This window comes from Desmodus rotundus, chromosome 1, assembly GCF_022682495.2.
Source record: "Desmodus rotundus isolate HL8 chromosome 1, HLdesRot8A.1, whole genome shotgun sequence".
Lineage (NCBI taxonomy): Eukaryota > Metazoa > Chordata > Mammalia > Chiroptera > Phyllostomidae > Desmodus > Desmodus rotundus.
Genome location: NC_071387.1, coordinates 202,531,479 through 202,543,504, shown reverse-complemented (window position 1 = coordinate 202,543,504; position 12,026 = coordinate 202,531,479). Strand labels below are relative to the sequence as shown.

General features: G+C 36.2%; 1 protein-coding gene across 2 annotated transcripts in view; it reads left to right on the top strand.

Annotated features, from left to right (window-relative positions):
- Positions 1 to 11,952, top strand: part of RICTOR (RPTOR independent companion of MTOR complex 2) — a 99,614-nt gene extending 87,662 nt beyond the window's left edge. For both annotated transcript variants that reach the window (XM_053914465.1, XM_053914457.1), the window contains 4 exons: positions 5,002 to 5,157; positions 5,483 to 5,606; positions 7,241 to 7,379; positions 7,500 to 11,952. In XM_053914465.1, the coding sequence (XP_053770440.1) occupies positions 5,002 to 5,157; positions 5,483 to 5,606; positions 7,241 to 7,379; positions 7,500 to 7,574 (494 nt within the window). In that variant the 3' untranslated portion in view covers positions 7,575 to 11,952. The remainder of the gene's footprint in view (positions 1 to 5,001; positions 5,158 to 5,482; positions 5,607 to 7,240; positions 7,380 to 7,499) is intronic.
- The last annotated feature ends 74 nt before the right edge of the window (positions 11,953 to 12,026 follow it).

Below are 12,026 nucleotides of genomic sequence, written 5' to 3'. Positions count from 1 at the left end.
ATTTCACATTAGTGTATAGGTGTTTAAAGTATTACCATAGATACCTTTTCTTGGTGAATATCACTTAGCTACCTGCAGAAAAACCTAGTGATGACCAAGTCCTCTGGACCACACTTCCAAATTCCTCCTTGGCATTACGATTCAGAGCTTCCCAGCTGATGGGTTATAGCACACTGATGTGCTGCAGATGGGATAGGGGTGTGCTGGGGTACTCATGCCCTCCATGATCCCAGGCCCCAACAGGGCCTGGGTTTTTCAAACCCCTGGATGAGGCACTTCCCACTGTGAACAGCCCTGTGAGTGGAAAGGTTTGAGCAGTGTTTTCGGAAGTATGGCACGCGGTAGAGGAGACGCTGTTGTACTCTACTTGGCAATAGACATATCATTTATGGTGTTTTCATTTCTGCAAGTTCTGCTTTTTTCATCACTCATTCAGTAGTACTTACAAAGCACTTACTGTGTATTTTTGCTATACTTCCTACCTACTTATCCAATAAGAAATAGGGAACCCAGTCCCTGTAGACCCAGTCACAGTCACAGCTAGTGCTAGTCCGTCTGTAGTCCATAGCTGGGAGAGTCGTCACGCAGCGCCATGTGTGTGGGGCTTGTGAAAGACCTGCTGCAGGCAGAGGCTCCCCCTTCTCCAGCAGAGCCTGTGGCTTGTTGTTCCACTGACACGAAGTGTTTGGTGGAGGGAGGGGCGGGAGGATGACTCTTAATCGGGAAAGGATTGCAGTTTACTGCTGAAACCCATCCGGGTGTGAAGGGAAGGAGGCTAATTATTAAAAAGTCACTGAACTTCTATTCATTCATGCTTTCAAGGTAATGTTCTCTACTACCCTGGGTCAGCTGTTAAACTAGATGCCAGGAAAGCAACTGGGAGAGAAAAAGTAAAGACGTATTTGAACTTTAGTTCAGTAGGGAAAGAAATGATTGATTGATTGGTTGCTCCATCTATCAAATTAGTTGTACAGGTGTAGTCTTGCATTTGTAAAAAGTGCTGTTTGGGATAGGTACAAGTATTAGCAAAGGAATATAGCAAAATAGTCAGATCAAAGAAGAAACTTCTAAAGAAGTTAATACTGAACTGTGGTATAAAGAATGAATAGAAGCTAAGAGAAGGCTGGAGTAGTGAGAGTTTTAAAAGACAGAGGGAAAAGCCTGAGCAAAGGTCTTCTTGGATGAGAGTGTTACCAGTACTAGAAGGGACTAAACTGACGCTTTTGCAGATTGAACTCAGAAAGCAAGGGAAAAGGAGATACAAGAGCAGCCTAGAAAGACATGTAGAGAACAGGCCCTGCAGAGCCCTTCCTATTCAAAATGTGATCAGTGAACCAGCAGCATAGCATCAGCATTACCCGAGACCTTGTTAGAAATGCAGAATCTCAAACTCCACCCACGTACAGAGTCAGAATCTGCATTTTCACAAGACTGCTACGTGGTTCACGTACACAATAAAGTTGGAGGAGCACTGCTGTCAGCTATAGTAAGGGTTTTGTGTGTGGGAAAGAAAACATCCTTATCCATGGCAGGACTAAAAAAATAGCCCTGCTAGGGTATAGGGGGGATAACTGGCAGTAGAAAAAATGTAATTAAAAATAAATCAATAATAAAAATTAAAAAAATAGTCCTACTATTTAATGATCATTTTAAAGGGATGTCAAGATCTGAACACAAGACATTTCATTCTCTAAAACATCCAGCCCCGTGGCAGTAGTGATGGTGGTAGTAATTCAAAAGATGCTAAAGCTCAGAGGAAAGGCTACTAGAATACGATATTTAGTAACATTTTATTGTGTGTCTACCACCTTCACAGATGTTTATGCATTGCATGGTTCTGTGCAAGGCAAAGTGTCAGCCTTTCGGCATTTAGTATTATGTGTTTTTGTTGGGTCTGCTTTGTATACATCACCGCATTTGCCCCTGTGTCTAACTAAGAGTGGGAAACCCTCATATATTAGATCAGGCCATTTGTGACAGTAAAAGCATTAGAAACAATCAGCCAACTCTAAGAGACAATGGCAAGATGAATTTGAATGTTTAGGTTACTAAATTGGCAATTTGTAAGGAGTAGGTAGAAACTATGCTGGGGAGAGGAAGGTCTTATAAATACACATTACTGGTTTTCAAAATTATTTTAGTTGCAGAACCCAAGTTTTAATCAAAATCTTCACAAAAGACCAATGGTATGCAGATGATGGAGGAGGGGGAATGATGAACTGGATCCCTCTCTGTCTGGCCTTGCCCAAGTGATAAAATGGTGGGGTGAGGTGAGGAAATGCTAGGGCTTCCAGACACACTGAAGACCACTGAGGTAGACATGGCAGAGCAGTGAGCTTTGGTGTCTAGAAGACTTAGGCTCTTAAGATGTTTATGTTAGAAATAATATTCTCTCATAAATTCTGATAGTTCAGTTATAGTAGTTATCTTACTGTGCTCCTAAGGAAAATTTTGCTCACTTTCTTTTACATCTTCTGCTCCCCAAGAGAATTGATTATCAGGTGGTTATATTTTTAGAGGTAGAGCTCCTCACAGAAACTTTGAATTTTTAATAAGTAATTATTTCAGCATTTCCCATAAGCTATTTGGGATTTATTAACTTTCTGGTAGGAAAAAATAAGCTTATGATTTTTTCTGAATTAGCCATATAGATTCATGTTATTTTTGCTTAGAGCTTTTTATTTTTTGCTACACACTTCATGTCTGCATTTTTAATTAAAAGATAAAACTAAACTAGAATATTATTAATTAAAAATAGAGGAAACAATAAAAGCAAACCACTATAGTTAAGAAGCTAAACATCAATCATGTACATAAAATGATTCAGTTTATGGACATAATGTTTCATCCAAATTAAAAATAATCTTGAAATGTCTTGAGTAAAAGTGTGTCTAAGGTTCATTGTATTGAATGAACCTTTCCATCTTCTTAAGAGAAGATGGAAAATAAAGGTCCTTAAAGGTAAATATCATTAACTGAGTATATGTGGTTTTGCCTTCAGGGGACTCATAGTAGATTATCTTTCATGCAAGAGAAAAAGCAGGCCAACTAGCTGTGTTCCTTTCCCCGTTTCCAAGAGTTTTTGCTTCTCCTTATCCTGCCAGTTTATAAATAGTGTCCACATTTTTCCCACATGTTCTCTGAAGTTTCCCTGTAACACGTAATTATGTCATTTAAAAAGTTTATTCATATGACAAAAATGCATCCTACATAAGAAATGCCTTCTGTTACTATTTTACTTAAGATGCTGTTTCTCATCTCCAAAAAGGAATGAACTAATTACTGTATTAGAACCTGACTTATCTAGAGAAATGGTTGTTTTAATTAGAATAAATGACATCTTTAGAAATAGAATGCAGTTCTAACAAGTTAGAAATGTTAGTTGTTGTTATTGGTTTAAAGTGAGGCTTAAATAAGTTAGTTTATAATTTTTTATAAAAAAATCAATTGAAGAAAGCATAAGCTCCTTACTGTTACATGTGCTGGAACATTTTCTCTTTTTACTGCCTGAGTGGCTCATTACGTGAGTCTAAGGTAACATTCATCTCTTGCCTGGTTATTCAGCATTACTGGTTTTTAAGCTTGTCTTCAGTTCTCAGATCTTTTGGCAATCGGTTTATTTTTAAAATCAATGCATAATTTAAGTAGCATGTTTTAATTAACTGACAGACACATGATTTTCTTAGTAACTGAAATTTAAAAGTGTGCTAAATTTATAGATATGTTCCGATGAATCTAAGTGCTTTATGTTTGGTATTACATACAGAGTAATCTTAGGAGGTGATTAGGTGAGATGAGGTGGTAGTGGTTTTGTTCTGTGGAAAACAGCATAGGAGAGGTAGTACATACTAACATTGGTCTAGTTTCCTGGACTGTAAACATACACTTTTTGCCCTGGGCAGGTTGGCCCACTTGGTTTGGAGCGTCGTCCTGTACACCAAAAAGTTGCAGGTTCGATTTCTGGTCAGGGCACGACGTACCTAGGTTGTGGGTTGGACCCTCAGCCCAGGTGCTTACAGAAAACCCAGTGTTTCTCGGGTCGATGCTTCTCTCTCTCTAGCTTCCTCTTTAAAATCAGTAAACATGTCCTTGGGCGAGGATGTAAAATTTACGGTGTGCCTTTTCTCTCTCCCCCGACAGTATGCTGTGCTGGGAAAGCACTGCACTGCTGTCCAGAGGTCTTAACGTCCTGCCGTGTGCGTCTCTTCTCTCTGAACCTTTTCCTCCTACGATGAAAGCTTTAACTAACTTCCAGTGCTTTCTATAGTGCGAAGGTTGTGTGATTCTATAGGTTGCCCAGTGTTACTCCCTTAAAAGAGTAACCAAAGCCTTATGATTTTCACTTATTCTAATCATTTAAGTGCCCCAAAAGTTTTTAAGTTAAAAAAAAATTGATGTTATTTTAACAATGCTAAGATATTTGGTTACTTTAAAATCCCATCTTGGAGGATCTTTGCCATGCATGGGTAATATAGTAAATTTAATTCTAAGGAATAATACAGTAAGCCAGGGAAGTAGATTCTTATGTTGGTAATTATTAAATGGGGAGAAAAGTAAGTCATAGAGTAATGCATATAGTATAATCCCATTTTACACCCAAAAAGCAAAAAAGATAAATTTATAATAAAAGACTTGAAATTATATATAGACTTTAAGCCATATTTTTCCACGGAGAGTGATATTTAGGTTGGGGGTGGAAAGAATAGGAGAGGGATAAATCAGGTGTCTTCACTTTTTATTCTACATACATCTTTACTTGAATTTTTAAACACTTTAATACTTTTGTAATTTAGGAAAACAAGATCTTATATATAAATGTCTTCAGCATTTAACAGATTTCATTATCTGAGTAGCCTGAGTTTGTTTGGAAAATCTTCATCATGAAAAATAATTGTCGAAAACTGGACAGAAGTTACAAGGAACATCTCTGTGGCATGCAGTGCAAGCATAGGCATTAAGCCATTGCAAAACTTTAATTGAAATAACTAATTTTTCCTTCAGACCTTCAAGACATTCCATATTCTGATTGGTGTGAGCAGAGCATCCATAACCCCTTAGAAGTTGTTCCCTCTAAGTTCTCGGGGATTTCTGGCTGTAGTGATGGAGTGTCTCAAGAAGGCTCAGCCAGCAGCACCAAAAGCACAGAACTGCTGCTGGGTAAGTTTTCAGATTCAAACCCAAGCATCGTTAATAAAACCTAAGTGTGGTTGTTACCCATAAACAGAGTTAATTAAAGTTGTCTCAGAACTGTGACATCACTTTTGGGGAGGCAGGTTTAGCCAACTGTTACACTTTTATCAGCACCTGTATGTACCCTCTTAGCTGTCTGCTTTCATTAGAAAGAACTTTGTTCCCAAATGATCAGCAGAGCCTGTAGAGTTTATCTCAGTTTTAAATCTTTACATAAATTTAACAGCAAATTCCATGACTTATAATCATTTTCGATTATGATATAGATAAAATATTTTAATCTTCTTTTCAGGTGTTAAAACAATTCCAGATGATACACCAATGTGCCGTATACTCCTTCGCAAAGAAGTTCTAAGATTAGTCATTAATTTGAGTAGTTCAGTTTCAACTAAATGTCATGAAACTGGGCTTTTAACGTAAGTTAATACTAAGCATGAGTATCCTTTGTTCTGCTTTTTATGGTGAAAAAGATACTTGAAATCAAAAGTTAGACTAATTAACTTATATCAGTAGTTCTCAACACATGGCATATCTGTGTGAGGCCAGATTTTCTTCATATACTTCAACCAAAATAACATATGGTAACAGATTGAATGCAGACGCAAGTATGTGAATCTAGCTGTCTTTATTAAGTGAGATTTTAAAGAGATCTGTAAAGGTATAAAATAATACTATTACACTTTTAGTGTTGGAAAATCTATTTTTTGTTTATATATTTATGTTAACATGAAATTGGTTTATTTTTAAATGAATCGGTAAATACTTTGAAAATTTTTTATTTCAATTTCTAACATGGTAATTATTTATAGCTATAACCCACAAAATATAAGCTTTTGGGGTCTTTATTAATTTTAAAGAAAGGAAGGGAATTCTTTCTTCAAGTTTGAGAAAAGCTGACCTACATAAAACAAGTGATATTTTCTTGGACTAATCTTCCCCTATTTTTCCGTCTTTTTCTTAATAAAAGTTGTAGAATTTTTATTGTTTTTCCAAATCACAGCATCATGATAAAAGAAAATTCAGACTGAATATTGAACATTTTTGGTTTGTACTATTTAAAGCAGCGGTCCTCGAAAGAAGCACCTCACAGTCTCCTGTGAGGCTTTTTAACAAAATGGTGGGTTGGCCAAAAAGGCTGTTTGTTTCTGTAAGATGGCTCTAGTAGCGCTCAGTTGTCTTCAACTTTGGAACAATTTAGATTGTATTGGGACAGATGCCATGTCAATATGCATTTTTTAGAAAAAACATCAAAATTGGTGAGTTTTTGTGTAGCCATTTTAATATCAAAGGTGGAAGAAAATAAGTGACATTTTGGGTTTATTATACTTTTGCTGGAGATTTCTCGCTGGACGATGCTCCACAATCAGGTAGACCAGTTGAAGTTGATAACAGTCAAGTCGAGACATTAATAGAGAACAATGAACTTTCTGCCACATGGAAGATAGCCAACATACTCAAAATATCCAAATCCATAAAGTTATTGGTGAAAATGGAAAATGTGTCTTTTGTTTTATGAAAAAAAACTAAACAGGCTTTTTGGCCAACCCAATAGTAACACAGATGCCAGGGTCTCACTGCAGTCACCTGGCCAGGAGCCCCAGGAGCTGGGGGTCCTTCACCTGTGTTCTCAGGGGCTGTCCTAGCTCAGAGCCACTGTTTAAAGTTTGGAAGATAGAAATAGAGAGTTCAGTCAAGGATGTTAACAACTTCAGTCCAATTTGAAAAACTTACTTCTATTTTAAAACTTAATTTTGAAAATATTTGAGTCATCCTAGACTAATAAGTTTTGAAATTTCTCAGGCCAGTGAAAAAGAATATTTTTAACTTTCCAAGAAACATTCAGTTTTTGATTATTTTAAGATACAGCCTGAAATGTAAAATATCTCATTGAAGTGTGAGGTAGAAATATTTAATATTTTATATTCTTATACCATCACCCCAGTGGCATCTAATCATTATCTGGAGAAAAATATTTAAAAAGTGATACCCTGGAGGAAACATAGTTATTGTTACAGTTTTTATCCCACAACAGTCTTGCCTCTCATTGTAGAATTAAGGAGAAGTATCCGCAAACCTTTGACGACATCTGCCTCTACTCGGAGGTTTCCCACTTGCTGGCGCACTGCGCATTTAGACTCCCGTGTCGGAGGTTCATACAAGAGTTATTCCAAGATGTACAGTTTTTACAAGTAAGTAGAATTTGTACTTCTGAAATTTTTTTCCAAAAGTATTTCTGTGCTTGAATTAAGAGAGAGATTGTATCTGTTAATACACTGGAAGGTTATTAAAATCGACCCCTTCTTCCCTAGATGCATGAAGAAGCAGAGGCCGTGTTGGCAGTACCACCAAAGCAACCCATAGTTGATCCGTCGGCTGAGTCCTGACCTCACATTTGCGGTGTGTGTAGACGGATCCTGTATACACGTTCACATTGTGCAGTTCCTGAACGCCTCAGAAGATGCTGGCGGACTGGGCAGCAAGGGCAGGAGGGCCCATGTGCACTGCGCCAGCAGTTTTGGCACATGGGCAGCTGGAACTGCAGACTTCCGTAACCAAACAACATCCTCTCTCCCCGGTGAGCCCTGTTAGGGGTTCATTGTTCATTACCACAGTTTTAAAAATTTTAGTTACCATTGTATGCAAGAGCCAAGCACTGAATACCTACATGGGTTTTCTACTTTTCCATTTTAAGTGCTTAAACACAGAGGAACAATAATAGGACATGCAGAAGCACCCTTCACACAGTTATTTCTGAATTCTTTTTTAGGGTAAATAAAAAGATGCCTTGTTTGTTAACTAAGTCATGGAAACCAGGAATCAGTGTCTCTGAGGCTGCATCCTGTCCCCACAGTGGGGTGAGCTGTAGCTGCTGATGTGAGAGGGGAGCTTTTCTTAATGTTGTAACACTACTTCAAGGGTTGTGACCTCGAAGCGAGAGAAGAGCCTCAACGACCCGGGACTTCTAAGTTATTTTTATGTTATTAGACTTGCATAAAGTTTCATGTTTGTTTTCCTTCTCTTGATGTGTTGTTGTTATAGGCTATTTGAACTGATTAAGGTTTTTCACTACAGTTCCTGATTAAAATCAGAAAATCATGTTACAGTTCAGCTCTTTCCCACTTATAAAATACATGTATGTGTTCAGTGGACTTCCATTCTCATCACCTGCCCATATCACCATTTTAAATAGGAACTTGAATAAGTACTATTAATTTAGACTTAAAGCAGCAGAAAGCATTAAATGATACTTTAAGGGAAAGGTAAGATTGCCTACAATTTACTGTACATTCCATGGGAAATGAAGAGCCATATTTCCTTTTAAAAAATTATTAATGACACTGTTATTATGATTAAAAATTGTAGTGAAAAGCCTTAAGTACCAAATTTTAGAGCAGCAGTAAATTAATTTTTGTATCAGTGTTCTTTTGCACAAAGTAAATGCAGTGATGGGTGAGTTCATGCACACAGTAATTGTCTTTATCACATTTGTGAAGTGGTTAAGTTGATGAGGGCAAGGTTTTGTTTATTTGTGTGTTTAATTTGTGTATGTCTAAAGACATTTGGACATCTTCACAGGAATTAAACATATATGCAAATTTGTATATAAAAACAGCATGGCCATCATCATTAGAATGCTTGTAAATGAAAGAATTATCTTTTTTTAGGTCTGTGTATAAATAGAAAAAATCCAGCTGGACTGATTAGGACCTTTTTTAATTCATTTGTGTATACCATTTTTAGTCACACGTCAGCTTTGACACAGTCATAGTACATTGATTAATATTTTCCCATATTACAAATCCTTCTGATAAATGGGCTTATTCTCTGAGATCTCTGTAAAGAACCCTGTGAACTAGAAAACATAACTCACAGAGATACTTTTTTAAAAATTTACTGGCACTGAAAGTTCCAGTTGAGATGAAGCATTTCATCTCACTTTATAACACCTCTTTGCACTTCAGCAAATTGTTCTTACGTGCACTGTGTAGCAACTTACATTCTAACAAAGCAGATAAGGGCTGGGAGCTGCTGCTTGTGTTAAAAAGTGGTTCTTCAGATTTTCTCTCATAAATCCAATTAAAGATAAGACACACACTTTTTTACACTTTAACTTATCACTGAACACAAGTGTTTATTTAAATGTCGACAGTACTTTTAAGAACGTTGCCTGTCACCTTGGTCTTTGGTCTTGGATGATGAAATGCCTTCCAGAGAACCAAATGTTAGAGAAACTAGACCAGATAGTGGTTAAAAACTCCAAAGGAGCTAATATAGTAATCTTATGTACAATGGGATTAACATATTTTAGACATTCATTTTCAACACTACCTCAGTTAATATAGAATATAATCTGTGGTTTAATCCCTCAGAAGTTAACAGTAATTCTTTTTTTGTCACACACACATTACCCCATCCCTGGACCCAAACTCACTCATCCACCCTAAAATGAAATCTTCATTACTGTTAGCCGGAACAGGTGTTTTTTTGACAGTTACTTTGAAAGACTTATATGTATACATCATAATATTTGCCTATAGCACTTAGTTTGGGGAGATACTCAGAGCTTTGTGGTTATCAGTAATTTAAGGGAAAAAATGTACTTAATTGTATAGTGCTATTTGGTTTATCCATGTTTCACTGACAGGTCTAATATGTTTTCTTTGAGTACTTGTTTGCATAAAGGTAGACGTTAATGAAGAAAGCTCACATGAGTGCCAAGTGATTAACTTAGGTGTTTAAAATATTAAATTACTGCAGAGAAGGTTAGGAAAGGTGTCACGGTGGTAATAGAAAAAATTGAGAAAATTCTCTATAAATAATAGATATTGCCAGACTATAAAATACCAAAATAATGTCAATACTATAGTTTTTCAAGATTTTAGAATTCTTAGTCCATATAAATTTGTACTAATGGTAATTATTGATAATTTGGAGGAATTTGGACAGTTGTGCTGGCTGTAAACTGTGAATTTCTCATTGTAAAGTGAATTGTTACTTCTAACTGAAATTTTTTTTCAAGAACAGATTTCACCTTCACGTACTAAGTTAATACTGATAAATAAGGAAATTAGAAATTAGTATTCATAATTAAATATGATCTAAGATTTCTTACACTTTTTTTTCCTGTTTATGCTTAGGTATATTTGAGGAGGGAAGTCTCTTCTCTCTAATAAAAAATTGTTTAATGAAGATTGGTAGCATATGGACATCCTGTAAGACAGTGACATTAGAAAAGGCTCTTTGGAGCTAGGTATATACATTATTAGACTAGTTACGCTAATGTCATGTGTACCAGTCCTTTGGAAATGGTGGCTTTAATAGTTTTCAGCTCTTTCCTCCAGAGCTTGAAATAATTAAAGCTGAATTTTTCAGGGCATATTCCAGTGGCAAAGGGTTCAACAGTGAGGTGTCAGTGCTTATTTAGAATTGTCTACTGCTATTTAGATAAAAATTTTCATTCCATTCAGAGGATGCCTTTTATCCCCACATTAAAGCACAGATAATGAAGCAATAAAAACCAGTCAAATTGTCATCCAAATTATAGCCACAATTATTTTTGCATGGTGAGAGTGAGGTGCTAATTCTGTGTGTGATGAGCTTTGTAAGCTACCTTGGGAGAGGCCCTTTGGAAGTGAGGGGTTTCCCTTGTCCTGTGCTTCCAATTTTGTTTCAAATTCACCTTGTCTCAAATTCACCACCCATTAAAACGTGGGGGAAACAAAAGGTAGAAAACGTGGGGGAAACAAAAAGGTAGAATTGCCAAGAGTTTTACAAGAAAAGCTATTGGAATAAAAGGGTATTTCAGATTTTCCAGAATGTAAGTTGAGGAAGTTCTCCCTTGTCTCCCCATTCAGGAAGTACATTATTACTGGTTCAGGTGCGAGTTTCATTATAAAAGCATGCCAGTGAAATTAATAGCAGTGCTTATCAAACAATATTGAAATCTGAGAATATTCCTAGGAGCATTCGTTGTTGTTGTTGCTGTTTTTTGTTCCAGGTTCCCAGGGGATTTTTCATTCATAGTAAGTTTATATGACTCACACAGAATGTGGATTTCTTCCCCCTTTGGAGTATTTTGGTAATGTAGGTGGATGATAGCTATGCCACATCATGCACAAATTGCACATTTTGTTTGACTTTCTTTATAAAATATTTAATTTGAAAAATATAATTTATGCCAAAAAGTATACCTTGTAATTTTGCCACTAAACAGGTTGATTTAGCACAAAATGCAAAGTTTGGGGGCAGAGAGTGTTGGGGATAAAAATTGTTCATAGATAATAGTTGAAAAATGCTCCATTACTGGCCTGTCGGAAACCCTAAAGCTGCATTGTAAAACAGACAGTGTAAATTAGTTTTGAAAGTGGTAAGGGATTGTGAAAAAAATCTCAGATTAATACTCCCTGACCACAGGATTTTCTTCTCTCTCTTTTTTTTTATTTAGTAATACGCTGCTACATATTTGGAGGTTCTGGTGTTTGTAGGTCACTGAACAGACATTGAAATATGATTTATATTGTATAACTGTAACATAGAAAGAAAAAGTATTTATATATTTTCCGTAAGAATATTTCATTGAGTTGTGTATAATTTAAATAAGGTTTGTCCCCAAATGGTTTTGCTCAACCTTGATTTTTTTTTTTGTGGTTTTCTTGTTTTTGTATAATGTGTACAGTTTATGTCAAGGGCATTAAAAGCCTCCTGAAACATAATCTTATCAAAGGGATACATTCTTAATAAAATGTACTTAAAATTCTTAAACTTGTGTTGTTCTGTTTGGAATTTTAAAACAATCAGTGTTGATTTAAATTATATACCCCTGAGACTGACATAGA